Consider the following 23,271-nt stretch of genomic DNA (forward strand, 5'->3'; position numbering starts at 1 on the left):
TCGAGATTGGTTCAATCTTGGTCATTTTGGGGGTTCCCCATTTTGGGGGGTAAACATCCGTAATGGTGCTGATTGGCAGCCGCTTGTCCCACCCCTCATTTCCCTAGCAACCGGAAGAGCTCAATCCCTTAATAGCTCGCATTGCTGTCAGGTGACGCCGCGAGCCCGCTTTAGAATGGAGAATCGCGTCCTCGCGCGTCTCGGCTCACATGGCTTTGCAGCCACCCCGGCCAATCCACAACAGTAACGTTCATGATTGATGACGGCCCAATTCGACATCATCGACCAACTCCGCATTCCGCTCAGCGCAACGCCGATGTAACAACTTGAATTGACCACTTATACTGTAATCATGAAGCGCCGTTATGGAAGCCCCAACCTCGGATGGCTGCACCCCGAGAATTTTTGCGGCGAGCCTGTTTACTGCGAGGCACTGCACAACCCCGACGGCGTCCTGTACTCTGGGTCCGACGATGAGGCTTACAACAGCCCGAGCGAGCGCCGCATCCGCTATGAGACCCAGGCAAAGCGCTTTCTCGAGGGTAAGCCCGTCTTCCTTCTCTCGGCTTCGTTGCGCGGACCATTCGACAGGAAGTCGGGCTGGCTGAACCCATGGCGGTCCAAGTCGGCATCCCGAGCGAAGAAGGTTCAAAAGAACCGGGTCCCAACAGCCAAGAAGGCGAGGATGGTGGAACAATGCGAGATCAATGGCGCTTCCGAGTCTAGCAGCTTCCACCACGACATTCCAGAGAGCAGCTCCGCATTACCTCCGAACGCCCCCAGCTACATCCCTCTACGTTATATGGACGGCGAATCGTTCCATCGGGTATGGGATTGGCGTAATAGAGTAGTTGCTGAGAGTGAGACTCTTACGAGTCCGACTCCGCATGCATCCCAGACGGAGCCTGCTTCGGCCGACTCTAGGCGAGCAACTCAACAAACAGCCTGGAGGAGATTCGGTTCCACACTTGGTACAATAGGCGATGGCGCTGGGAACCTTGCGCCGTACACGCCGACCGTGCAGACTGATGCTGAACAACGGGGTGCTTCCGGCTTACCGAACCGAGATAGTTCCCAGGCGACACCGAGCTTACCAGCCAAGACTAGGCCAGACTCAAACCAGGCTCCCGTCCACCAAAGCTTTTCGAGTTCGGGCCGGTTGCCAATTGCGAGACACACCTCTCAGCTGTATACGGCCAACCTTTCCCCGAGCGCAGTGCCTAGCAACGAGCGATCGGTTCTGTCGCGGCGGAGGGTTCGTTCAACACCCGTGAACCCAGCAGCTTCACAAGAGGAGACTGCGGCAAAGGTTTTGGCAAAAAAGAAACTTGGAAGGAAGGCGAGCTTGCAAGAAAGTATTAGCAATCCCAACTGCGTCAGGCCCGAGGGGACCGCATTATCTGCGCTGCAAATGGCCCAGGCAAGCGCCCGCACAGATGGGAGCTTCCGCTACCGACGAAAGGGTTCTCGAGAGAAAGGGTCATCCTTGACCGGAAGCAAACCGGCTGGCCCTCCTTCTGCGCCCAGCGACACACCAGAAGAGCAACATCCCGACAACCGGACGTCCTCGGAACAGGCGGTGAAGGATTCAGAGGCTGCCCTCACAATCGATGAGGTCGCTGTTTGCGCTCAGGAACAGGATCCGCCAGGGGATATGCCCGTTCCTTCCCCTTCTCGGAGGCCCCTACAGTCGAATGGGCAAGCAGCCGAGCAGGGTGAGGGCGCAGCGGATGACGCTGACGCTGGGGAAACAGACTCGCAGATTGACGGGCCAACATTAGTTCCATCGCCGTCACAATCTAGATCGGAACGTTCCAGCATGCCCAGCTTCGGGCACTTCTCATGCGAGAAGCACTCACAGGACATCATACCGGAGACCGTTGGATTACCCAGGAGACTATTGTGGCCCAAACGGCGCAGCGCGAGCAGGGACTCCCAGCCAGTGTTTGGTCCAGAAGCAACAGGCACCCGGGTGTCAAAACCCGGGTTTGACCGTCGTTCTGTCTCGGCTTCTCAGCCACAAATCCCAGAAGACACTGTAACTCAACCTCCGGAATCAAAGAAAGCCGTCACATTGTCACCAGGACAGCCCCGCGATTCCACCGCAAAGGAGCAACCTGTTAAGGTCTGTGAGCAGGCCGAGGAGGATGTGGGGCCTGTGTCAGAACGAGTGAAGGAAAGCAAAACTGCGAGCGAGGTGGAAGACGAGGATGTGGACGGAACGAATCAAGTGCTGGCAGAGGCTGCGGCCGAATATGGCTTTGCAAGCGACGCAAAAGCCGAGGTGCAACACGCCTCCCCAACCCCTGCATCAGAGCCGCAAAGCCCTTGGATACAGGGCGATGGACCTCCTGTCACTTCCGAAGGGACCGAGTCTTATGGCTTACAGCGAGACACAATTTCCCAGGCACCAGGCAGCCAGTCGAAGCCGGCTAAAGCCACCCAAAGCCCGTGGATCAAGGAAACAGATGCGGAGCCGGGCGTCTCGGGCATCCCACAGCTTCCTGATCCCAACAATGCAAGACTCTCCTTCATCGCTAGCCAAGCTCTCGAACAGCCAGCGTCTCAGAGTCCCTGGGCGAGAGGCGATTCGCAGCTGCAGCTGCCGGAGGTCCGGTTGTTCAACCCATTGTCCTCGCCCGCCAACAGTCATGTACTACGTACCGCCGATCCCACGTCTCATGCACTGGCACCGCGTGCCGAAGACATCGACATGTGCGACAGTCAACTGTGCCCTCCGCGCCCATCCACCCCCGAGGCGAAACGATCTGGCCTACCAAGCCCAGATTTCACACTGTCAGTCAAGTCCTTCAAGGAATTCATGACGCCCTCTCCGCAGCCCGCCGCCAAAAGACGCCGCATCTCGACCACCGCAGACGACCGTCTCCCGAGCACCCAGACCCTCGTAGATGCAGTTATCTCCAACACCTGGACAAGACTGTCAACTACAAAGCCAAAGAAGGAACAGAATCATCCCCGCCCCCGGAAACGCGTCTCCTGGGCGCCCCTACCGGACGACGAACCGAGTACATCTTTTCCCCGCCTGGACAACACGACCACCACCTCAAACCCCTACACCTCCGAACTCACAACCCCACTCACCCGCAGACAAAACCAAGCCGTCCCCGCTTCTCACAGATACCGCACCACCTCACCGCCCCCATCCATCCTCTCCCTGTCCGCCGCCCCCACGAAACTTCCGGGCGCAAACCAAAAGTTCGGCAAGCACTTTGCGGCCGTGGCCAGTCGAAGAAGGGTAGGTATATCGACGCCTACGCCGCTCCGGAACAGGGACATCAACAGCAACAATAACCACAGCGACAACAAAACCAATAAAGGGATGGGAAAAGACGAAGAAGAAGAGCAGAAAAAGGTTGTTAAGGGACTGCTGCCGAGTGCCTCGCAGCAGGTGTGTGGGAGTCCTGCGGTCGGGGGCATGGCGGAGGCGTTTCTCAGGGCGGATGCTACTTCTTCTTCTGCTGCTGCTGCTGGTGGTGCTGGAGTGGGGAGGGGGAAGGCGGGTTTGTTGTCATCATCATCCCTGGATGGGCCCGGGAATATGTACCGGAATGGAGAGAAAAGGGATGGCGAAGTTGATGGGGGAGGTGAAGAAGGTGGGGTTGGGGATGCTGTGGCAGTTGAGTCTGATCTGGCCTTGGGCGTGAATGTGGCAGATCAGCAAGGGGAGGGGGTTGGGGACGGGGATGAAGATGATGGGGAGGAGGAAGAAGAGGAGGAGGAGGAGGAGGAGGAGGAGGAGATGACGCTGGAGACTTCGATTCCACGACAGCGGATGGACGAGGAGGATGAAGGGCCGGTAGACGAGGTCAGTGCGGTGATGGAGAACTTGGATGATTTTCTTGGAGGGAACTGGGATCTTGAGGCGGACCTTGCGAGGGCGAGAGCTGGAACGGAGCGGGAGGACCGCGCGGTGTCGTCTTGTGAGGGAGTCGGGATAGCTGGGTTGATGGATGATAGTGTTTGGGACTGAGGTGGTTTATCACTAACTCGTCCTGATGGCTGGAATGGAAGAGGTTGTGTATTTGCTGGGTGGTTTGAAAGTGTCTGATGGCTTGGCTTGATGCTCCTCGTCTCTGTTTTCGGTCTTATTATACCCTGGGACGGGAGGTTAGGTCACGCATTGCATCGGTTTGGGTCGGCTTCGTTGTACGTTGCTCATATTTGATAGCGCTCAGAGACTTGAAGCGTATTCTGCGGAGGGCAAAAGGTTGTGTCAAATAGACCCTTTGGTAACAACACTTCTTCGAATGGAGGCCTGGTAGGCCACTGCACAGCATAAAAAATGCTCCTGGTATCCTATTGACATGGTGATGGGCTTCAAGCTGGTCCCCTCGAAGCTCCTTCCAGAAAGCTAAAAATGTGGCCCATATGACTATCAGTGTCTATGGGACACAGAGGTTTGATGCGTCTTGGGCTTAGTATATCTCCCTTGAAAACAGCATCCCTGGTGGGTAGGACCTCATTCTATTCCATGTTCCCTGAGTGTGCGCAAAGGGGTTTATTTCTCTGGCCCGTTCTAGGGGCTGAAAGAAGCAGGAAAGTGTGTTGTTGCTACAGGAATGGTCAAGCACCTTGGAAGTGCTTTAACAAGTTAGTTATTGAACAATCCTCTACTGGCATGGCATTCACAGATAACTGTTTAGTTGTCTATCGATGTGGTACTCGGGTTTAGTAGCCCCCCTTGCGGGAGGCTGCTAGAACCATCGACATACAGGGGTTCTTTTCTGGTATCGAAACTGCACGTCTGCTCTCTCTGATCGGTTTTGTCAACACATGTGGTCTCTCCCTGTTCCTGACTGGGAAAGCCAGAGAGAAACTGAACCATCGTCTTGGTGTCCCAGTAGGGTATACAGCGCCCATCTCGGCCAAAACAACCTCGACCGTGACCCAGCGTAGGGGTCGGGCCGTGCTTGCACGATACCGTGCTGTGTGGACGTGGGAAGAGTGGAGAGGTTAGATGCCAGACGTACGGAATACCGTAACGTCGAAGACAGCAACGTTTACCCAGTCTTTCTCACCTGGCCGTCGACACCGCCTGCAAAACACGGAAAGCGGCCGCATGATCAATACTTGGAGGAGTCCCTAGACTTCACGGGAACGTGGCCCCTGATTTCCGCTTTATTTATCTGGTATATTCCTATGATGCTCACCATTCGAAGAACCCAAAGATGGACATATATGCTCCAGCCCCTCTGAACTAAAACTTGGGTATTACCAGGGGAATCAGTGACGCCAGCACAACGACGGAGTGCATCATGTCACATAACATAAGTGCCTTTACGTAGGTGCCCCGGAACATGGCAACACCCTGGGTGTCTCACCTATAGGATGCCCGGCATCAACCACAATGCCCTCGAACCCCTGGGCCGTCAGGAAGACACGTGCTATTCTTCCATCTGCAAGAAAAGGAGGCCTCCAAGGAGGGCATCAAACTTTCAGGGACCGCATTGATGTGTTGAATGGCGGTATGTCGGCTACGATGCCCGATTTCCGGTGCGTCCCAAGCATGCGGCTGGAGGACGCATGTCAAGCCCGGTCGATGTCTGGAAGCATGGGGAACCGTACACATGGTTGATCCATTGGCTCTCCTTGGGTTGAGTCCTGGTGATCATTGACGAACTGACTGAACCGGGAACCCGGGAACCAGGGAACCCAGTTGTCGAATTGAACGCAGCATGCGGTATAACGCCTGGGCGAGAACGAGGGTGTTACGATAAGATACCGCCATGAGACATTTGAGCCAAGCATAAGTCTACCCGCCAGTCAAACCGGCGTCGTCGGTAAAGTGCTCTCAAGCAAGGGCACCAGGACAGACTCACTGCCAAGTATGACCGTGGCTTCCTCCCACCGAGATGGATGGGACAACAAGAGACAGCAGATGTTGTTACACAGAGTCTCAAGCGCATGCGTCGCGTTGCTCGTCGAAGCTGGACAGGATCGAACTGGATGTTGTCAAGCTGCGCATATTCATACAGACAGGCCTTGACTTTCTGCAAAGATATGTCGATTGCTCTTTTCCGTCGAGATGGGCATGGCTGGGCAACAGGGAAAGATCGACTTCAAGGAAGCATCTGAAGTCCGTCAGATCGGGGCCACCCCAGACTTCCGAGACCATGGGCTGCCCGCCACCTGGCCGGCCAACACGGGGCTCTGAAATTTACTGACGGCGATCCGGGATTCCAGCTAATGGTCGCTGGTCGCGTTTCGCCACGGTCCCTTGGTTCCGCCTGAATCTGGCTCTGCTTGGCGGACCCGAGACACCGTGAGACATCAGGGACGTCGCTGACGTTGGAGCGGAAACTGTGCAACGGTGGCAGTCCTGTAACGGCGATCGATGGAGGAGTGCCCACCAGGCGCAATGGAAAGGACGAACGAGGGTTTTGTTTTCCCGGATGAGATGATGATGGACCTTCGCGACTCGGCATCTGCTCTGTCGAGTGGTCCGTGGAGCGCACGTTCTCGACTGATTGGTCTGGGTGAGCTCGGCTCCTCGAAGACGCAGTACGCAGTAACGGGCTCTCTCCGCCCTCCGCATTTCGCATTAGAACCGAGAGGAAAGATGATTTGTTTCTGCCAAAGCACAGCTGCGAGATAGTGAAATGACGAGTACACCGTTTGATCGGGCCAGTAGCGTGCTGCAACGTGCCGTGCCGCCGATAGTTAGTCGTTGGCTCCATGCTTCCTGTACGGTGATCGGGCTGAGGAGAGCATACTCATAGGGTTAGAGATAACGTTACTGTGACATTAGGCCGCAGTGTGCCAGCCAATATCTCTGCGACATCGGCCGTTAAGGCTGATCTCAAGTGTGCCCTTCGCAAAGAATCGGCGCGACGAACATCTACACGTGTAGCGAGGTGCTGTCGAGTGACGATATTTCATGTCCGCTGAGGTCAAGCAACCCGGCAGTGTGCCTCGCGCAATGGGAAAACTTCCATCGTCGGCGAAGCAACAGCGAAGCCTCTTGCGTCCCCGAGCAGCACAACGTGATCTGGGTGGCAGATTCCGTTGCGTAAACGCCCACCAATCGATGGGGCATGGCTGTCGAGAATGTCTCTCGGGTGCCGGTTCCGGGCTATCTTTCGTATCACTGCTATCTCGTGGGAGAAATTGTTGGCTCGGTTCGTTCGTCCCTTGTCCGTCGTGGCGGGGCTGAGCAGTCGGAAAGATTGCAGGGTACCTCAATTCAGGTGCAGGCGTGAAACACTCTCTTCAGCTACAGCATATTGCTGGCACAGTTTATGAGGTCTTTAGATGCTATCAACGATTTGCCAGAAATACACCAGAATGAGGAGTACGGATAATCACAGAAGATATCACGGCCAAGGTTCACAAGAACCGAGACGGTCTGTCAGCCATGGTCTCATGATGTCCATTAGGGCATAAGGGTTGCACCAGCGACCTTGGAGCATTAAGGAGGTACTTTGCATGTATGTGACAAGATTGTGGGTTTCCCCAGGCTGCCAAGCAGCTACCGACCAAGGGCGGGGCCGGACCCCACTGTCTAGCTCAAAATTGCGGCTTTGGCTGCGGCCTTTGCGTCAGAGCCTTCCAACAGAACGCCTTCATTTGCACAACAAGCCGGAAGCCACAGCTCTGTGTACCTTCTAGGCTCTTACTTAAATGTCCATTCCTTATTTCGATCTTGATCCCTTCAACGGTCGGTCGAGAAACGTCCGAAACCCAATTGAGCCTCCACACCTCACCTGGTGGATGAAGTAATTTGAGGATCGCCCAGTGCAGTTTGCGGGTCCTCGCACGTTTTCTCATTGGGGAGAGAAAGGCGAGTTTTGCACCGCATTTGTACACAGTACAGAAGGTACTAGGCACGGCTCCCGCTTGTGAAAACCCTCCCACCAATCCTCCCTTCGTCCCGTCATCAACCAAGAACACGCCCCCCAACAATCCACACCATCCTCGAGCCGCGCAACTCTGCGCCGCCAGATGTTTTGCTGATGTCCAACCCACCCTCTACCCTCGAAAATGCCGCAGCCGCAAATGCTGCAGCGGTGAGTCCTGTACGGGTTGCAGGTAATTGCGACCCTGCGCACTCCCTTCGCGTTGCAGACGAGCAGGCGGAGGCACAAGCGCAAACGCCACCCGCCTGTCCGTCGGTGACGGCGACCGCGGCACAGGAAGAAGGGCCCGTCTCGTCGGTACCACCACCACCACCATCAACACCCCCTGCTGGGCAGCAAGGCACGGCCGGCACCGTTCCCCTGGCCGCTCAGGCCACGGGTATCTCTGCCGCGCCCAATGCTGATCCCGTTAAATACGCCCGAGGCCCTGTCGTCCTGCAGCGGCCCCACGGCCCTTCCTTGCTGACCCAGGCTCTTGCAACAGCTCGCGGCATCCCAAGACACTCCCAGTCTGACCCGTCGCCCCCTCAAATACCTCATCCTTCCCACCCGCCCCATCACTCGCCTGAGCCTCACGCATCTGCCGATAGAGACGCCCCGAGTCGAGACGCTCGCCATGCCGCGCTCCCTCCTCCAGGCGATGGCGATTCGCTGACAACACGACTCTCGCCTCGAAAGACGACGATGCTGTCGGCAACCACCACGTCCACGACAGTGGCGTCTCCTGTCTACGGCAGGCTCGATCTCGGCGAGGTGAACTCGATGCTCAGCAGCCACCGCGAATTCTTGACCAGGACCAAAGCCAGAACCGGCTCCATCGAGGCTACCAATAGGGAACGGCCAGGCCGGCGGAGCACCTATTGCTCCGAGAAGACGGGCGTCAACCCGCAGGCTTCTCTTATTCTTACCGACTCTCCCGTTGCCTTGCACGATGGAGCCGTCGAGCAGAGTGTCCTGACGAACGGTCGTCCCCAGCCCAGGGTTTGGAAGACCGATCAGCGGGTGTCGGTGGCGCCCGAAAAGGCCTGGTCGATTGGCTCGGGAGACTCAGCAAACCGAGAAGACGGCCAGGTCGAGAAGTCCATCTCGGACGTTCTCGCGGGGGTCGAGCACAATAACCGCAGTCGAAAGGCCAGCCACAGCCTCCGTTTCTTCAAGGAAGGTCTTCCAGAAGAGAAAGGGAAGCGGAAGGAGAACCGCTATCCGCACCCTACTCGAGAGAAGTCACCCGCTCGTGGGGAAAAGCTTGCTGACATCCAGGAGCAATCCGTGGGTGGTGAAGCGGTGAAAACCCAATCGGACGAAGACGGCGCGTCAGTTGCCGAGCGACGAGACCGGGCCCGCTCTGTTCCCTACCAGACGCCCGAGGCCAAGGCAGTCCAAGGCTCGCCTGAAGACTACTTCGCCCCGAAATACGGGCAGCACATCCAAACCGTCGACGGCGAATCGCTGGTCTCCCCTCGCAAGGAGGTCATTCAGAAGCGACAAGAGCTGGAGCCGCTTGAGCCACTTGAGCCGAGTGGTCGGGCGAAGCTACGGCGAGTATCCGACCTCAGTGTTGAGGGCAGGGAATCTGCTGAGGAGGGCGAAGAGTCAGGAGAAGAGAAGATTTCGTCAGCCTTGTTTGTGCCGCACCAGGCTCCCGAGGAGACCCAGGAAGAAGTGCCCATGTCACGAGTGCCGCAGAGATCTGTCGTTCCCTCGAGAAGGCATTCGCGCCATGATGATTTCCATCCGTGGCTTGTCAAAGCCGACGAGCCTGAACTTGACCAGAGCCGGGAGAGCCTCGACTTGGAGAGCGAGAAGAACGGGCCAGAAGCTGCCGAATATCCCCTTGTAGCTCCAGAGGTAGCTTCCGAGCAGGTTGATGAATCTGCCCCTGTTGATCAACGTGAAGTTGCTGCCGCGTCTTCTCGCCTGTCTCGTCCGGTCTCTCAGTATCATGAGGATGCCCTCCACGACCATCAGATGACACCAAAGCAGCCGTTGGACGCGATCGAGCTGATCCCCTACAAGCACCAAGTGGGCGGACATACCACGCTGTGGAGGTTCTCCCGTCGGGCTGTTTGCAAGCAGTTAAACAATCGCGAGAACGAGTTCTACGAAAAGATCGAGAAGTACCATCGCGACTTGTTGGCCTTCTTGCCCAGGTGCGTGCGTTGTCAAGAGCCGTCGACGCGAAGATGCTAACGAAACCTTGTGCAGATATATTGGTGTTCTCAACGTCACTTTTCAAAAGCAACCTCGCCGCAAATCTACCATGAAGCGAGACGAGGCCGCCGCATCGGACCGTTCTCAGGCAGGTTTGAACGGGTCGTCGGCGCATCCGAAGAGCAACGAAACAGCGCAGGGCGACACAACCCAGCCTTCCGAGTCCCAGACCACAGAAGCCCCGCGAGTGGTCAGCCAGTCCATGCAGTCTTCGTCAGGCCAAGTCCCAACCGTTACGTTTGTTGATAACCAGCACATTTTGCCGCGAAGCCTGCTTCAACCGACGGGCAATATCCCCGGCTTGCTCGGGCGCTATAGGAGCGCATCTGCGTCCGCCCGGGAAATGGCACTCAACGGGCAGGATGGGCAGTGCGCGGGCGGCCGAGAGGAGCACTCGCGCCCAAATCTTCAAGACCGTCATGCGAACAGCTGGGGTTATACCACTGTGAACAAGAAACTCCGAAACGAGGTCTTCAACGACGCTTTTCTCAATAAGCCGATTGCCATCCACCGTCATCGCAAGGGGCATGAAAGAGTGGCACGCCGGACTCTCCAGCAGACGCTCCGGCCATCTGGGTCGGATCCGACGTTGATAGAATCACACGAAAGGCGGTCCCAGAGCGCAGGACCTGCTGGCCAGCCGCCTGCCAAGCTGAACGGAGGGTTCCACGCGCACACCCAAAGCGATATTGGCGAGGCGTCCATGTTATGCGTGGATGATGAGGACGCGCCCAAGGACGTGACCGGGACTAGTGCTCCTGAGCCCCAGATCTTGAGAGATTCTTCGCCGGCTCAGAAGAAGAAGCGCCGCTATTCCGGCGCCGGGTTGCGTAGGAAGCCAAAGGACGTCCGCGATGGCCGCGGCGACTTGCAGTACTTTGAGGAGGCCGACGATGCAGGCTACAAGGGAGACCGTGAAGATAGCACGCCGGTGGTGGAGGTGTTCCAGACCTCGCCCGAACGCGAGCCGGCCAGGGAGAACCGGCCAGCCGAAGTTCGAGACGTTACTCCGGCGCCTCCTGTCGGGCCCCTTCCTTTCGGCAAGATTCCGCGTCCCGTGAACCCCAAGGAGGCGCAAACCCAGCGTGACTCCCGCGTCGAGTACTTTCTCCTGCTGGAGGACCTCACCGCCGGCATGAAACGCCCCTGCATCATGGACCTCAAGATGGGCACCCGCCAGTACGGCGTGGACGCCAACCCCAAGAAGCAAAAGTCGCAGCAAGGGAAATGCGCCAAGACGACGTCGCGCGAGCTCGGCGTGCGACTCTGCGGGCTGCAGGTGTGGGACGTCAAGACGCAGAGTTACGTGTTCAAGGACAAGTACTACGGGCGCGAGCTCAAGAAAGGCGCCGAGTTCCAAGCGGCGCTCACGCGGTTCTTGTACGACGGCGTCGACCGCGCCAGCATCCTGCGGCACGTACCCACGGTGCTGCAGAAGCTGGACCAACTCGAGGTTATCATCAAGCGGCTTAGGGGGTACCGCTTCTATGCGGCGAGCTTGCTCATGTTTTACGACGGGGATGCGGGAGAGGACAAGGAGAACAACAATAACAACAACAATAGCAGCAGCTACAACAGTTCTAGTAATAATGGTAATCACAATCAGCAGCAGCACAATTACATTGACGACTCGACGACTGACTTTGCGACCGACACGGAGGATCTGGCTACTACGCCCTCGTCCCGCGCCGCCCGCGCCAGGAGAAGCAGGCGCGAGATCGATTTCAAGATGGCCGACTTTGCCAATTGTGTTACGGCGGGCGACCTGTCGGCGCGCGACAGGCCGTGCCCGCCGCGGCATCCCGACGAGCCGGATAACGGGTTCCTGAGGGGGTTGAGGAGTCTGAGGAAATATTTCTTGAGGATTCAGAGGGATACGAGGGCCGAGATGGGGTTGGTGTGTCATTCTCATCATCCGCAGCAGCAGGGGAGGAATGGGAATGGGAATGGGGGTGAGATGGCGGGGTTTGATGGAGATGGGGGGGTTGACATTGACGATGATGAGGTAGATGAGGGGAGTGTGAGTGAGTGAGTGAGGGGGACGGTATATTTATTCTACTGTTGCTCTCGCATGTATTGGGGCTTTTTTTTGCTTCCCTTTCTCGGCTTCTGAGGATTTCACTTGCAAGGCTCGGGATAGGGCGGGTTTACTAGGGCATGTGGTGTACAGGCGTGGATGTCTTGCTTTTGCTTTACTATGGTTCGTTTGTGATCGAGTAGGAGGTCAGACATACCCTGCATTGGTGTGTGAAGTTGAATTTGGGTTTTTTTCTTTTTTACCCCTTCTCCCTTCAGTTGGGCGCGTGGTCTTTTTCTAGCGCAGAGATTGTGAGGGGAGAGCGCATGGTTTTCTCGGTTTGGTTCGGGCAGACACAGCAGGCTCCATTTTCCGTGGGCGGTTCGGACCGTGTCTGAGTAGCAGGGATATTGGACCGGCAGTAACGGTAGACTTTTAGGTAGACAAAATCAGGCCATGGCTTACTTGTCTCTTTTGCTGGCGAATGGGATGTGTGTGGGTTGTCTCGTTATGGGTCTCGACTCTGGCTCTAGAATGGGCGTGCTGGTGCTTGGCGAAGTGGATGGGCCTGGTAAGTCAGGAGAAAAGGGCCGTACGGAGGTAGAGGGAAGGGAGAATGGAGGGATAAGAGAGCAGACACAAGGTAAACGGGTTACGAGGCAGGGTAAAGAATATACGGTTTGAGCAGCACAGTTCACAGGGATAACGGAATCTTATAGACACTGACATTTGTTGTGGCAAGATGGCTTTGAGGGTTACTCCCACCAGACCAGACAGGAACGCTTTGGGTCAATTCAGGACGATCGCTCGATACCAGCAATGTTCCATGCGCAAGGCAGGACAGACATGGCACGCTCCCACCTACAACTTGGCCTTCGCTTTCTCCTTCAAACCCCCGACCCTGCTCTCCACCTCGGCCCGCCTCTTGTCCTCGCCCTCGGCCAACCTCCGATGGGCCTCCTCCCCCATCTGATACCCCTCCACACTCAACAAGGCCACACTCTCGCGATACATCTCGGCCTTCAGCAGCCCGTAGATCCCCGTCGCGGCCTTGCTCGTCAACTTTTTCTCCCTCACCAGCTCCAAAACGGCGTCAAGCCCACCCAGTCGATCAGCAATCCCCGCCTCCAGCGCCGCCTGCCCCCCAAACCGGTGCGCCTCGAGCACAAGCGCCCGGTACGTCGACGGCGACACCTTGAGCCGAAAGATCCCGCTCATGGCCGGCTTCAGCGGCACGCCAAAATCAAGCTCGTTCACGCACGCAAAGCCCCGCGCAGGGCTCATGACGCGGTAGTCGTGGTGCATGGCCAGCATCAGGCCCGCGGCGAAGGCATGGCCCGGTACGAGGGCGACGGTCGGCATGGGGTAGGTCAGGAGGCGCGCAAACAGCTTGTACAGCACGCCCGGCAGGAACCCTTCTGTCGCCAAGGCGTGCTCCAGGTCGAGGCCGTTGGAGTAGAATTTGGGGACGCCGCTGGTGGTGACCAGCACGCCGGGCTTGTAACTGCCAAACTCGACCAGGTCGAGGGCGTCGAGCAGGGCGGTGCAGGATGCTGTTGTCAGGCGGTTATCGGGTGGGGAGGTGATGGTCAGAAGGTAGACGGCCGGCGCCGGCTCGGTGGCTACGATGGCGCCTCCTGGGTGGGCGCCTAGTGGCGGGATCGGGACGGTGAAGAGCGTTTTGCTCATTTTTTGGGTGGTTGTTCTGCTGTTGGGAACGTGTTTGCTGTGTTTCGAGTCAAGACGAAATAGTCAAGTAAAGTGGTATGAGATCGTGTGATGTTTAAAGTTGTAAGTTGATAGATACCTTGATGGTTTCAAAGGAGGCTTGGCTTGTCCAGCTGAGGCGTACCTCGGCTTATGCTGTGGGAAGCCACTTACACTTCCTTACCCACATCACCAGACATGCACCACGTGAAAAAAACAACAACAGGCAGAGGGAAATGCACCCACTCAAGACAGCCACTCGGATTGCGCCCCCAGATTCAAATCCAAAACACAGCGTGGTTGCGCCGTTCTCGAAGCCAGCTCTGCCGTGGGTCCGGACCTCTGCTGTGACATGTGACAGCCGAAACGGCCAGCGAAAGGCAGCGGACCGGGAACCTCCACCGCACCGGCAGTTGAACTACCGACAAAGACAACGCTGAGTTCAAGAATTACAGGTGATGATACAATAACCCAACTGATGACATTACACCAACACGCATGATTCAACCCAGCGCCTCGAGTGCTCAGCCCTCCGGTAAATCAATGCCTACATCCGGACTTCGGGACCAGATAACCAGAACAGAATAACAGCCCGAAGTACCTACTTGAGCAAACAGACAAGCACAATCCGACCCATTCCTGCCAGCTACACACCACGTCTAATTCACCATGAAAGGACCCTGATCATACTCCGAAGACGGCCCGTCATCGGGGCGCTCCTCATACTCGGATCCGTACCAGGGTTGGCCGCCGCCAAGCTAGACGGCCGAGTACCCGCCTCGACTGCCCGTGCTCTGGAGCGTGTTGAGGATCCTGCGGATGAGGTCTCTCATCAGGTAGGGGATGTCACGGATCATGTCGCCGTGCGGGAGCAGGTCCCAACCGCGCGCGCCGTACCGCGTGTAGTTGATCCAGGACCCGAAGATGAGGTAGCTTGCGACGGCAAGGAAGCCACTGTGGATGGACTTTTGTCAGCGCTTTTTCGCACTTTGGGGAGAGAAGGAGTGCTGAGAGAGGACTCACATGACGAACAGCCAGAAAAAAAAGCCCGACGAATGGCTCGTCTCCGGGACTGGCTCGTCCACGGCCGCATCGCACACTTGTTTCGTGTACCACGTCAGGTACAGGGTGTCCATCTCAGCGCCGTTCCCATCGCGCTCGCGCTTATACCCCTCCCACACGAGCGCCGCCATGTCTTTCTTGAGCTGTTTCTCTGGCGTGCTCTCACTCTCATTATCCCCGTCTTTTTTATCCCCATCCTTCTTCTTCTCCTCGTCATCGCGCCGCCCGATCCTGATCTCCCTCCTCCTATCGTGACCCTCCTTATCCTTCTTTGGCGGCACGTACTCGTCCACGCTCTCCCACTCCCCCTCGGTGCCCACCAAGTCAGGGTTACACCTGAACTCGACGACCGCCCGCTGTGCCCGCTGCTGATACCTCGTCTCGCCCGTAAGCGTCAGCCTCAGCCCTTCCTTCTTGCCATCTTGAGTCGCCGAGCCGTCGTCGTCCCTGGGCAACCGCTTCGCCTCCCACCCCACGGCCGCCTTGTTGTCGTCGCCCGTCCCGCTCACAACAATGGGTATGACCTGGTCGATATCGGTCGTCTTGCCGGCTTTGGGGTCCCAGCGGTGTTTAATGGCGCATACTAATAACCCAGCTGCAAGTCAGCACCCATCTCACCCTCATGCTCGCGAAACATAGGAAAACAAACTAGACATATCCGTAACAAGGAAAAAAGGAATGCCAAGGTGAAAGAAAGGGCCTTTTTTTTTTTTTGCATACCCCTCGTCCCATCAGGACACCTCTCGGCCCGATCCACCTCCCCCCTCCTTACCAGCGGCCCACACACGTCAATAGTGTACGTCGTATTGTGGTGCGTCGGCGGCGTGTACTCGCTCGTCACCACAGCATGCGGGCCCGCGAGCGCGCCCAGGTTGTACTTGTGCCCGTCCACCACCAGGTTGTCGCAGGTTAACGGAGTAGTGCTAGCCCTCGTCGCTGTTGATGAGGATGGTGATGATGTTGCAGTTGTTGTGGGGGAACTGCTGAGGAGGAGAAGGAGGAGGAGGGACGTGAGGGTGGAGCCGGACCACCAGCCAGATGGTCCCTTCATGGCTGGTTGTTGCTTTCGGAGACTGCTATTAATGGAAATGTATCGTTCCAGGCGTCGTGGATTGTGACCCGCGGGGAGAAGGTGACTGGCGTCTCTGGGAACAGGTGGAGACCAAACAGTCGGGCAGTTAATGGATAGGTGTCGACGTGTCGAGCTAAGACGGGACAGCGCGCGGAGGAGCCGGTCAGAATGGCAGTGTCAAGCGTGACTAAAAAGGCAGGTATCGACACTTGAAAGCAAGGGAAAGAACAACAGACAGTGACCAGATGGTCTTGCGTCTGTCTAGAAGAAATGCAAACTACAACCGTTCGGCAGCTTGAGATGTGTCGGCAACATCAGGCTGGAGGAAAGCTCTTTTGACTCCCGAAGCTCTGTGAGAGCGGGTCTGGTTGCCGAAGCACGGATGGAAGCTTGGCACGGTTCCGTCATCAGGTGCGGGTCTCGGCTGCTGACTCATCCAATACCTGTGGATATCACGTGGACCCCAATCAAAAACCAGCCATATCCCCTTAAAAATCCAACCTGGTATACACGCCTGACATCACATTGGTCATCCTCAACTGAGCATGCCCAAATCATATACACGTATCCGACGGCCCAAAAGCATTGCATACACAATACTCCGTACACGTACCGAGTACAGATGCAGGGGAGAAACAACGATCAAAGACGCTGCCCAGATCCAGAGCCGCTTAACCCCCACCGCCAACTGGGCACCCAGGGTATATGTATATAGAGTAAAGAAAACAAAAAAAAACAAAAAAAAACTCGCAGCCCCCGTGAATTCTGCGTGACCCATGAAAGACGTTACCAATTCCGTCCCCAACCGTGCTCCCTCACCGTACCAGCCAGGCGCAAAAAGGAACCAAAACCAAAACGGAGAAGAAACGCATCAAATCCCCATCACATACGAACCACCAAAGAAAGTGGCCCCCTGAATCAGTCCAGTCCAAGAGAAGCCCAAGGACCCATTTCCCACCTCCTTCCAGTCCCAAGCCACCCAGTACCTACACCCTCGAAAAAAAGCAACCAACAACAGCAACGTGCGTGTAGGATAGTAAGCAGCAGCAGCAACAGAAAAGATTCCAACACCTCAAATGACCCTCAGCCATTCGAAAAGATCCCATAACCGCAGCTTGGGGGTCGTAACACCGAAGGAGATGAAGAGTTGATTAGTATCAGTAGTGAGCTCGGGGAGGGGGCGTAACGGCCCTCCTACATTCCCTGCCCCATCATCCCCCCACCACCATTCACCCCATTCATCTGCTGCTGCTGCTGCTGTTGCTGCTGTTGCATAGCAGCCACCTGCGCCTGGGCTTGAGCTTGAGCCTGCGCTTGCTGAGCCTGCATTCCCAACCGGCTCTGATTCAGCTGGCTGAGGACATGGTTCCGGGCCTGCATCAAGCAGTTGCGCTTGAACTGGGCGAGGTCGTCCTCGGGGATGACGCCGCTGGGGAAAGCCTTCTGGAAATTCGGCAGCTGCTTGGAGAAGATGGCGCCCGTGAGGTTCTGGATCTGGTTGTGGATTTGCTGCTGCTGTTGCTGGCTGAGTCCGAGCATGCTGGCCGATGCTCGCGCTTGCTGTTGCGCTTGCGCCTGCTGCTGCGCCTGCTGCTGTGCCTGCTGCTGTGCCTGTTGTTGATGTTGTTGGGCGTCATGCTGTTGCTGTTGTTGTGCCTGCTGTTGCTGCTGCTGTTGCTGGGCGGCGACGGCGGCTGCGGCTGCTTGATGTTGCTGGTGCTGCTGTTGTTGCTGTTGCTGTTGTTGCTGGTGCTGCTGTTGTTGGGCGAGGTGTAGTTGTTGCATCATAGCGAGTTGAGCCGGCGTCATGCCGTTGGGTCCCATAGCGTTCATGTTTTGTTGGTTCCGTGCAGCATGTGCCTGAGCAGCGAGAAACTGACGCTGTGCGGCGGCTTGCATCGGGTTCATCTGGCCCATAAGCGCTGCCTGCTGTTGCATTTGGCTGAGCTGCTGCGAGTACTGCGCGGCCAGCTGTGCCGTCGGCTGGTTCATCATCTGGCCTCCCCGCTGCTGCATCAGCAACTGCTGCTGATGTTGCTGCATCAACCGTTGCTGGGCGAGCTGATGCTGGACGGCAGGCACGTTGTTCATCATGCCGTTCTGCTGCATCTGCAATAACTGCTGTTGCTGCTGCATCATTCGCTGCTGCTGCGCAATCTGGGCCGCGGTGGCCCCGACATTCGGCACCTGCATCATTCCCTGCGGCGTCATCACCATGTGTCCCAACTGCTGCGCGGCCGCCATCATGCCGCCAGGCGGACTAGCTTGGGTCATCCGTGGAGTCGGCATTACCTGCGGCCGCGTAATAGGGGTCGCGTGTGCCATGTTGGGTGTGGCGCTGGGCATCCTGGGTGTACCTCCCGCGTGGCTCTGCTGGCTGCCCCGTGCGGACATGTTGGGCGCCATGGGTGCGGCCATCGAATGGTTCTGAACCACCGATGGCGGCCTTGCTGGGCTACCCGCCTGCCCCATATTCGAGTTGGAATGCTGCATAGCGACCCCGGCCATGCCCATAGGGGACGACGCGGTTTGCGGCGTGTTTTGCCGCACGATTGGCGATGATACCTGGGCTTGCGAAACTTGAGGGAAACGTGGTTGTGGTTGCTGCGCCATGTTGACCGGCACACCGCCTGTCATACCTGCCGGAAGAGGACTGTGATGCACCGGGTGGGCGTGAGGTGTGCCCATGGCAGAAGCGTTGGGATTTTGTTGCGCTTGGGCCTGGGCCTGCGCGTGTGCTTGGGCTTGGGCTTGGGCTTGAGCTTGAGACTGGGCCTGAGCCTGAGCCTGGGCCTGGGCGTGCGCTTGGGCTTGCGCGTGAGCTTGGGCTTGCGCCTGCGCTTGGGCTTGCGCCTGCGCCTGCGCCTGCGCCTGAGCTTGGTGAACCTGGGCTTGAGCCTGAGCTGCTTGCATCCGTCTCTGGGCTTGTCGCTGCTGTTCGAGCAATGCTTGCTCCTTCCGTTGCCGTTCCACGTCGGCTTGGGCCTGTCTTGCCGCGAGCATGGCGGCCTCCTGTTGCTGTTGCTGCTGCTGTTTTTGCAGCTGAAACTTCCGTTCAATCTCGGCCTGCTTGATCTTCTCTTGCTCCTTCTTCTCCGCGTGTTCACGCTTGATGTCGGCGATGAGCTTGAACCGCTCGAACCTCGGCTCCCAAACGGCCGCTCCAGCCTGGCCATCCCCGTCAGTGCCGTTGCCACCGGTATGAGCACCAGCCACCTTGGAGGAAAGACGCTCATCCATAGTAAGCATATAACGCTCTTGGCCCGCAGCCAGAGCCTGATCAGCGGCCATTTCGGCGACCGTTCTCTTCCGCGTCTTTGGCTGGGGCGGCTTGTGTGAGTGGTCAGGGTGCGCAAATTTTTCGAGCTTTGCTATAGTTTCTTCGGCGTTTTTGGTTGGCTCCAGATCCAGAGGCGCCGTGGTGGCCAGCAAAATCTGGGCCTCCGCTTCGTAGATATTACTAGCCTCAAGCTCCATTCGTTCCCGCTTCTGTTTTTTTGCCGGCGGAGGCATGCTTGCCGCAGTCGGGGTTGGCGGCACGGGAGCGTGAGGGGTTGGAGGAACGGTGCCATCGGCGCGAGGATCAGACGCGCCACGAGGCGTGGTGGCCTTGATGAGGAGATCGGTAGCCAGACATTGCTGCGTGGGATGCAGAACGACGGTGAATATCCTGGGCTTGGGGGTACCCTTGCCCTTCTGTCCATCTGCAGGCGCGCTCGGAGCTGGCATGTTTTCCTTGTCCTTCTCATCAGCCGTCTTCTCTGCTGCGGGAGCGGTGCCGGTCGCCGCGAGGTTCTCCTTCGGATAGGGGACGTAGGGCGAGGGAGTGATGTATTGGTTGTAGTTGTGAACCGAGAAGGGGACCGTTTTACTCGATGCCGATGTTGGTCTCGCAACGTCCTTCGCCTGGGCCACGGACTTGTGGTCACGCACTTCCACGATCAGACAGCCATCGTAAAATGGCACACCCCACTGAGTGAAGTACTCAAGCAGGTCATGAGGAACTGTGCGGGACCTTAGATGTTCCAGGAATAATCGCATAGGTGAGTTGTACTGAAACATGCCCTCCTGCAGGTCGAAGCGGAAATGCGTCTGGTACAGGTGGACAATGAGGGAAGGTGGGTTTCCGGCGAATTTCGTGAGGATATGTTTATCAGTAACCACTGGAGTTTGATATTAGCAGTCCGCGAAGCGAGTCAAGCAATATCGGAATGAAAGGGGTGCACGAACCATAGGGTGGCGGTTCAGTTGCATGGGAGGACGAGAGATCTGGAGCAATGCTGGCGGACCGGAGACCAGCGGTTCTTTGGCCCCTTCCTAATACCTGTCCAGAACCATCCTTGCGCTGCCGGTTTGGGGGACGGGCGGATGTCGGAGTCGTGCCGTTAGCGGTTGGCGGGTTGGATGGCTGGCGGACGCCCGCTGATGAGGGAGCGCGCTTGGCCGACATTGACGGCGAGGGCGACGAGCGCGATGTCGGAACGCCGTTGGTTTGGATGCCTGGGGGAATGGGGCGTTTGATCTTGGTAGCAGCCGGGGCAGCGGGGACCGCCGGCGCGGCGACGACAGTGGGCGCCATTCGACGGGGCCAGCTGCCGCCCGGCGCAGCAATTTCGAGTTATGCAGTGACGGGTTGATTTGGGCGGTTCTTCCTTCCAGCTGTAGGGCGGATTGGTGTGAGGCAGTAAATGACTTAGGCAGCACCAAAGCGAGTGGATGCACCCCGGTGTAAGGTCTTCGGATCTCGATGGGAGAATGGATGCGCTGCTGGAGTATGGTATGCCAGGTGTTCGGGTGCAAGATGCGCGGTGATGGTTCGGAGACAGGCTGGGCTCGACCGTGTCCAAGGCAGCGCGAATTGTCGTCATTAATCAACTCATGCCTGAAAGTCAAAGAAGGTGAGGGAATCCCAGCGCAGATGGTTCCCTCTCGATGGCATGCATGTCGTTGCGCGCTGCGCGATGGCTGTTTCTAGATGTGCCGTTGTCTTGGATGATGACGGTTCGGCTCTTTGTGGGGTTCGCCGTGGACAACCCGATGCCTGTTTCAGTAGGTCAAGCTTGGCGGAAATGAGGCGTCTTGGCAGGCGAGCAGCATCACGTGCGCGATGCCGTGAGACCAAAAGAAATGTGCTGAGATGGAAAGGGCAACGTGAAGACGGGAATTTAGAAGAATAAAAGTAGAGGGGAAATGGGAGAGACACTGATTAAGTCGCTGCTCTCTGCGGAATACCTGGGCTCTAATATTGGTATTACTGTGGAGCCCACTCTTGATCTAGTACGGACTAACGTGCACTTGCAGACAGCGTCGCCCGATGTGCCTTCCACTTCAAGTGCCATGTGCCCGCAAGCATTACACAACTTGAACTCCAGTGAAGGAGCTCGCCTTACAAACACAGTCACTCTTCCAGGAAGCATGGAACTCGGCTCATCTCAGGCTATTAACAATATAACACAGAAATCGAGATACATCGGGGGAATCAATCCATCAGTCCATCATAGCCGCCAACCAAAACATGCTCGTAATCCTGACATCATGTCCTTCTTTTTACTCCTTGCCCAACACGCGCCGCGCCCAGTCATCCTGGACCCTCACGCTGTCCACCACCACCACGCCGCGTCCTCTGCCGACGCGGTCCTCTCTGTGCCACCAGAGCTCCTTCTCCTTGCCGGGCTTCTCGGCCTCCGACTCGCTGTCCGCGAGCCCGCCGTGGCCGCTCTCGGCGCCCACCACCAGGATCATGTCATGTCTGAGCCACGTCTGTATGTTCGCGACGACGCTGCCGTTGTCGCCGGCGAGCGACTCCTGCAGATAGACAACCTCGGGCTGGATGTGGCGCAGGATGTATGAGTGTCCATTGGGTGATGTGAAGGTGAGAATCATGCTGTCCTTCTCGACAAGCCCTTGGGCCTGTGCGTAGATGGCGTTGTAAGCCGGGTCGGCGGACGCTGGGCCAGCCCTGCAGATGGTGTCAGCTGAGTAAAACCGCCAAGCTTCAGGTGCTAGGTAGCTTACAGAGGGCTCTTGGCCTCCTCGCTTGTCTGGGCCTGGGGGTGGTCGATGTTGGAAAATGAGGAGCTCAGTGAGGGAGGCGGGAGGTTCGTAGACGCATCCAATGCCGAGTCCTTCAGGCTCGGCGCGTAGATGAGCACATAGAGTTTGATTTTAGAGTGATCCAGTTGACGGGGGATGTGGGAGAGGATGGACTGTTCCTTGGTGTTAGCGCACGCTCAACGTGTACTTGTACCACTCAACACTTACAGCGTGCTCGTGAAACCCGCCGGCATCTATATTGTCCAGGCGGCTATCAGCCGAAACGACGATCGCAACCTTCTTCCGGCGCTTGCTGGCATCCTTGCTCTGAGACGGCGCGACAGCCCGGTCCTTCTTGGCGTCGGCCTCCTCGGACCAGGTCTCATGGTCAGCATATGCCACCTTGTCTTCCTCCCTGATGGCTGCCAGGGCGCTTCCCACAGCTGCGCCGGCGGCAGTCATACCCGCAGCGACAGTCCTCTTGGCGCTGTCAAAGAACTGCTGCGGGCTCGGAGTGCGGCGCAACGTCGCCCACCCTGAGCTCAACGATTCTGTCTGCAGCTGTGTTGATCCGTAGGCGGCGTCGCCGGAGCGGGACTGCGCGCCACCGAACGCGGGGGCTTTGGGGTCGGCGCCGTCTCCGCTTGCGCCGTACGGAGGGTTGTCGCCATAGTCGGCATTCTCATAGTCGAGGTCCTGCTCCTGCTCCGGGTCCTCAGGGTCGTCATCCTTGCGCTGGCTCCATACCCAGGCGGCGACGCCGATCGTGGCAACCGTAACGGTTACGGCGAAGGGCACCCAGTGGCTCCATACCCCGCGACGACGGGACGACTCATACGGCGGCGACATTGACGGCGCAGCGATCGATCATTGCGTTGCCGGCAATGGATGGGAGATGCGGTGCGGTGCTGATTTGTCTTGTGGCTTGCGCAGGCCCAACCTAGTATTAAGCAGCTGCAGCTACCACCATCGGCCAATCTTTGTTTTCAGTTCGTCAAGGTCTGAGGTTCAGATTTTCGGCAGGATAAGACAGAAGCCCGGAATCATGTGGCTGGTGGGTGGTGCCGGAGGCTGGGAAGCGGGTGTTGAGTGCCCAGCTCCCGACAAACCAGGCTCCATTCCGGGCCAGAAACCGAGGCTGGTGGTTGGCCGGGCAAGGAAAACAAGCAGCCGAGGAGTTGATACCAAGACAAAGCGGCACCCCCGTTTCACTGCAACCACACCCCGCTTTCTGCTTCTTTCTGTCGGAAAGCAGTGTTCAGACGCATGTGCTACGCACGGACCACTCAACC

General features: G+C 57.5%; 7 protein-coding genes across 7 annotated transcripts; 2 read left to right on the forward strand and 5 right to left on the reverse strand.

Moving 5' to 3' along the window:
* Positions 1–228: 228 nt before the first annotated feature.
* Positions 229–4,255, forward strand: N657DRAFT_664471 (uncharacterized protein). Its single transcript, XM_062795239.1, has 9 exons — positions 229–1,129; positions 1,187–1,715; positions 1,755–1,791; positions 1,828–1,997; positions 2,031–2,068; positions 2,111–2,160; positions 2,194–2,353; positions 2,390–3,491; positions 3,639–4,255. Exons 1-9 carry the CDS (start codon positions 353–355, stop codon positions 3,989–3,991), a joined length of 3,216 nt encoding a protein of 1,071 aa, XP_062646324.1. The 5' UTR covers positions 229–352; the 3' UTR covers positions 3,992–4,255.
* A 1,433-nt stretch (positions 4,256–5,688) lies between these two features.
* N657DRAFT_467316 (uncharacterized protein) lies at positions 5,689–6,903 on the reverse strand. Its single transcript, XM_062787516.1, has 4 exons — positions 6,733–6,903; positions 6,187–6,668; positions 5,841–6,092; positions 5,689–5,710 (listed from the first exon to the last, which is right to left on the reverse strand). Exons 1-3 carry the CDS (start codon positions 6,736–6,738, stop codon positions 5,918–5,920), a joined length of 663 nt encoding a protein of 220 aa, XP_062646325.1. The 5' UTR covers positions 6,739–6,903; the 3' UTR covers positions 5,689–5,710; positions 5,841–5,917.
* Positions 6,904–8,561: 1,658 nt separating this feature from the next.
* Positions 8,562–12,120, forward strand: N657DRAFT_575444 (SAICAR synthase-like protein; the record flags this gene model as incomplete). The annotated part of the gene is made up of 2 exons (XM_062789105.1): positions 8,562–10,027; positions 10,083–12,120. The coding sequence occupies 2 exons, from the start codon at positions 8,562–8,564 to the stop codon at positions 12,118–12,120; spliced, it is 3,504 nt and encodes a 1,167-aa protein (XP_062646326.1).
* Positions 12,121–12,803: 683 nt separating this feature from the next.
* Positions 12,804–13,794, reverse strand: N657DRAFT_672428 (ClpP/crotonase; the record flags this gene model as incomplete). The annotated part of the gene is made up of 1 exon (XM_062795639.1): positions 12,804–13,794. The coding sequence occupies one exon, from the start codon at positions 13,792–13,794 to the stop codon at positions 12,967–12,969; it is 828 nt and encodes a 275-aa protein (XP_062646327.1). The 3' UTR covers positions 12,804–12,966.
* A 776-nt stretch (positions 13,795–14,570) lies between these two features.
* On the reverse strand, positions 14,571–15,925 carry N657DRAFT_575272 (uncharacterized protein; the record flags this gene model as incomplete). The annotated part of the gene is made up of 3 exons (XM_062789090.1): positions 14,571–14,766; positions 14,836–15,457; positions 15,595–15,925. The coding sequence occupies 3 exons, from the start codon at positions 15,923–15,925 to the stop codon at positions 14,571–14,573; spliced, it is 1,149 nt and encodes a 382-aa protein (XP_062646328.1).
* A 1,215-nt stretch (positions 15,926–17,140) lies between these two features.
* N657DRAFT_681566 (uncharacterized protein) lies at positions 17,141–20,525 on the reverse strand (the record flags this gene model as incomplete). The annotated part of the gene is made up of 2 exons (XM_062796399.1): positions 17,141–20,109; positions 20,177–20,525. 2 exons carry the CDS (start codon positions 20,523–20,525, stop codon positions 17,141–17,143), a joined length of 3,318 nt encoding a protein of 1,105 aa, XP_062646329.1.
* An 820-nt stretch (positions 20,526–21,345) lies between these two features.
* On the reverse strand, positions 21,346–22,916 carry N657DRAFT_620435 (uncharacterized protein). The gene is made up of 3 exons (XM_062790587.1): positions 22,208–22,916; positions 21,962–22,152; positions 21,346–21,905 (listed from the first exon to the last, which is right to left on the reverse strand). The coding sequence occupies exons 1-3, from the start codon at positions 22,826–22,828 to the stop codon at positions 21,494–21,496; spliced, it is 1,224 nt and encodes a 407-aa protein (XP_062646330.1). The 5' UTR covers positions 22,829–22,916; the 3' UTR covers positions 21,346–21,493.
* Positions 22,917–23,271: the final 355 nt, after the last annotated feature.

Source organism: Parathielavia appendiculata (genome assembly GCF_033297405.1).
Source record: "Parathielavia appendiculata strain CBS 731.68 unplaced genomic scaffold N657scaffold_8, whole genome shotgun sequence".
Lineage (NCBI taxonomy): Eukaryota > Fungi > Ascomycota > Sordariomycetes > Sordariales > Chaetomiaceae > Parathielavia > Parathielavia appendiculata.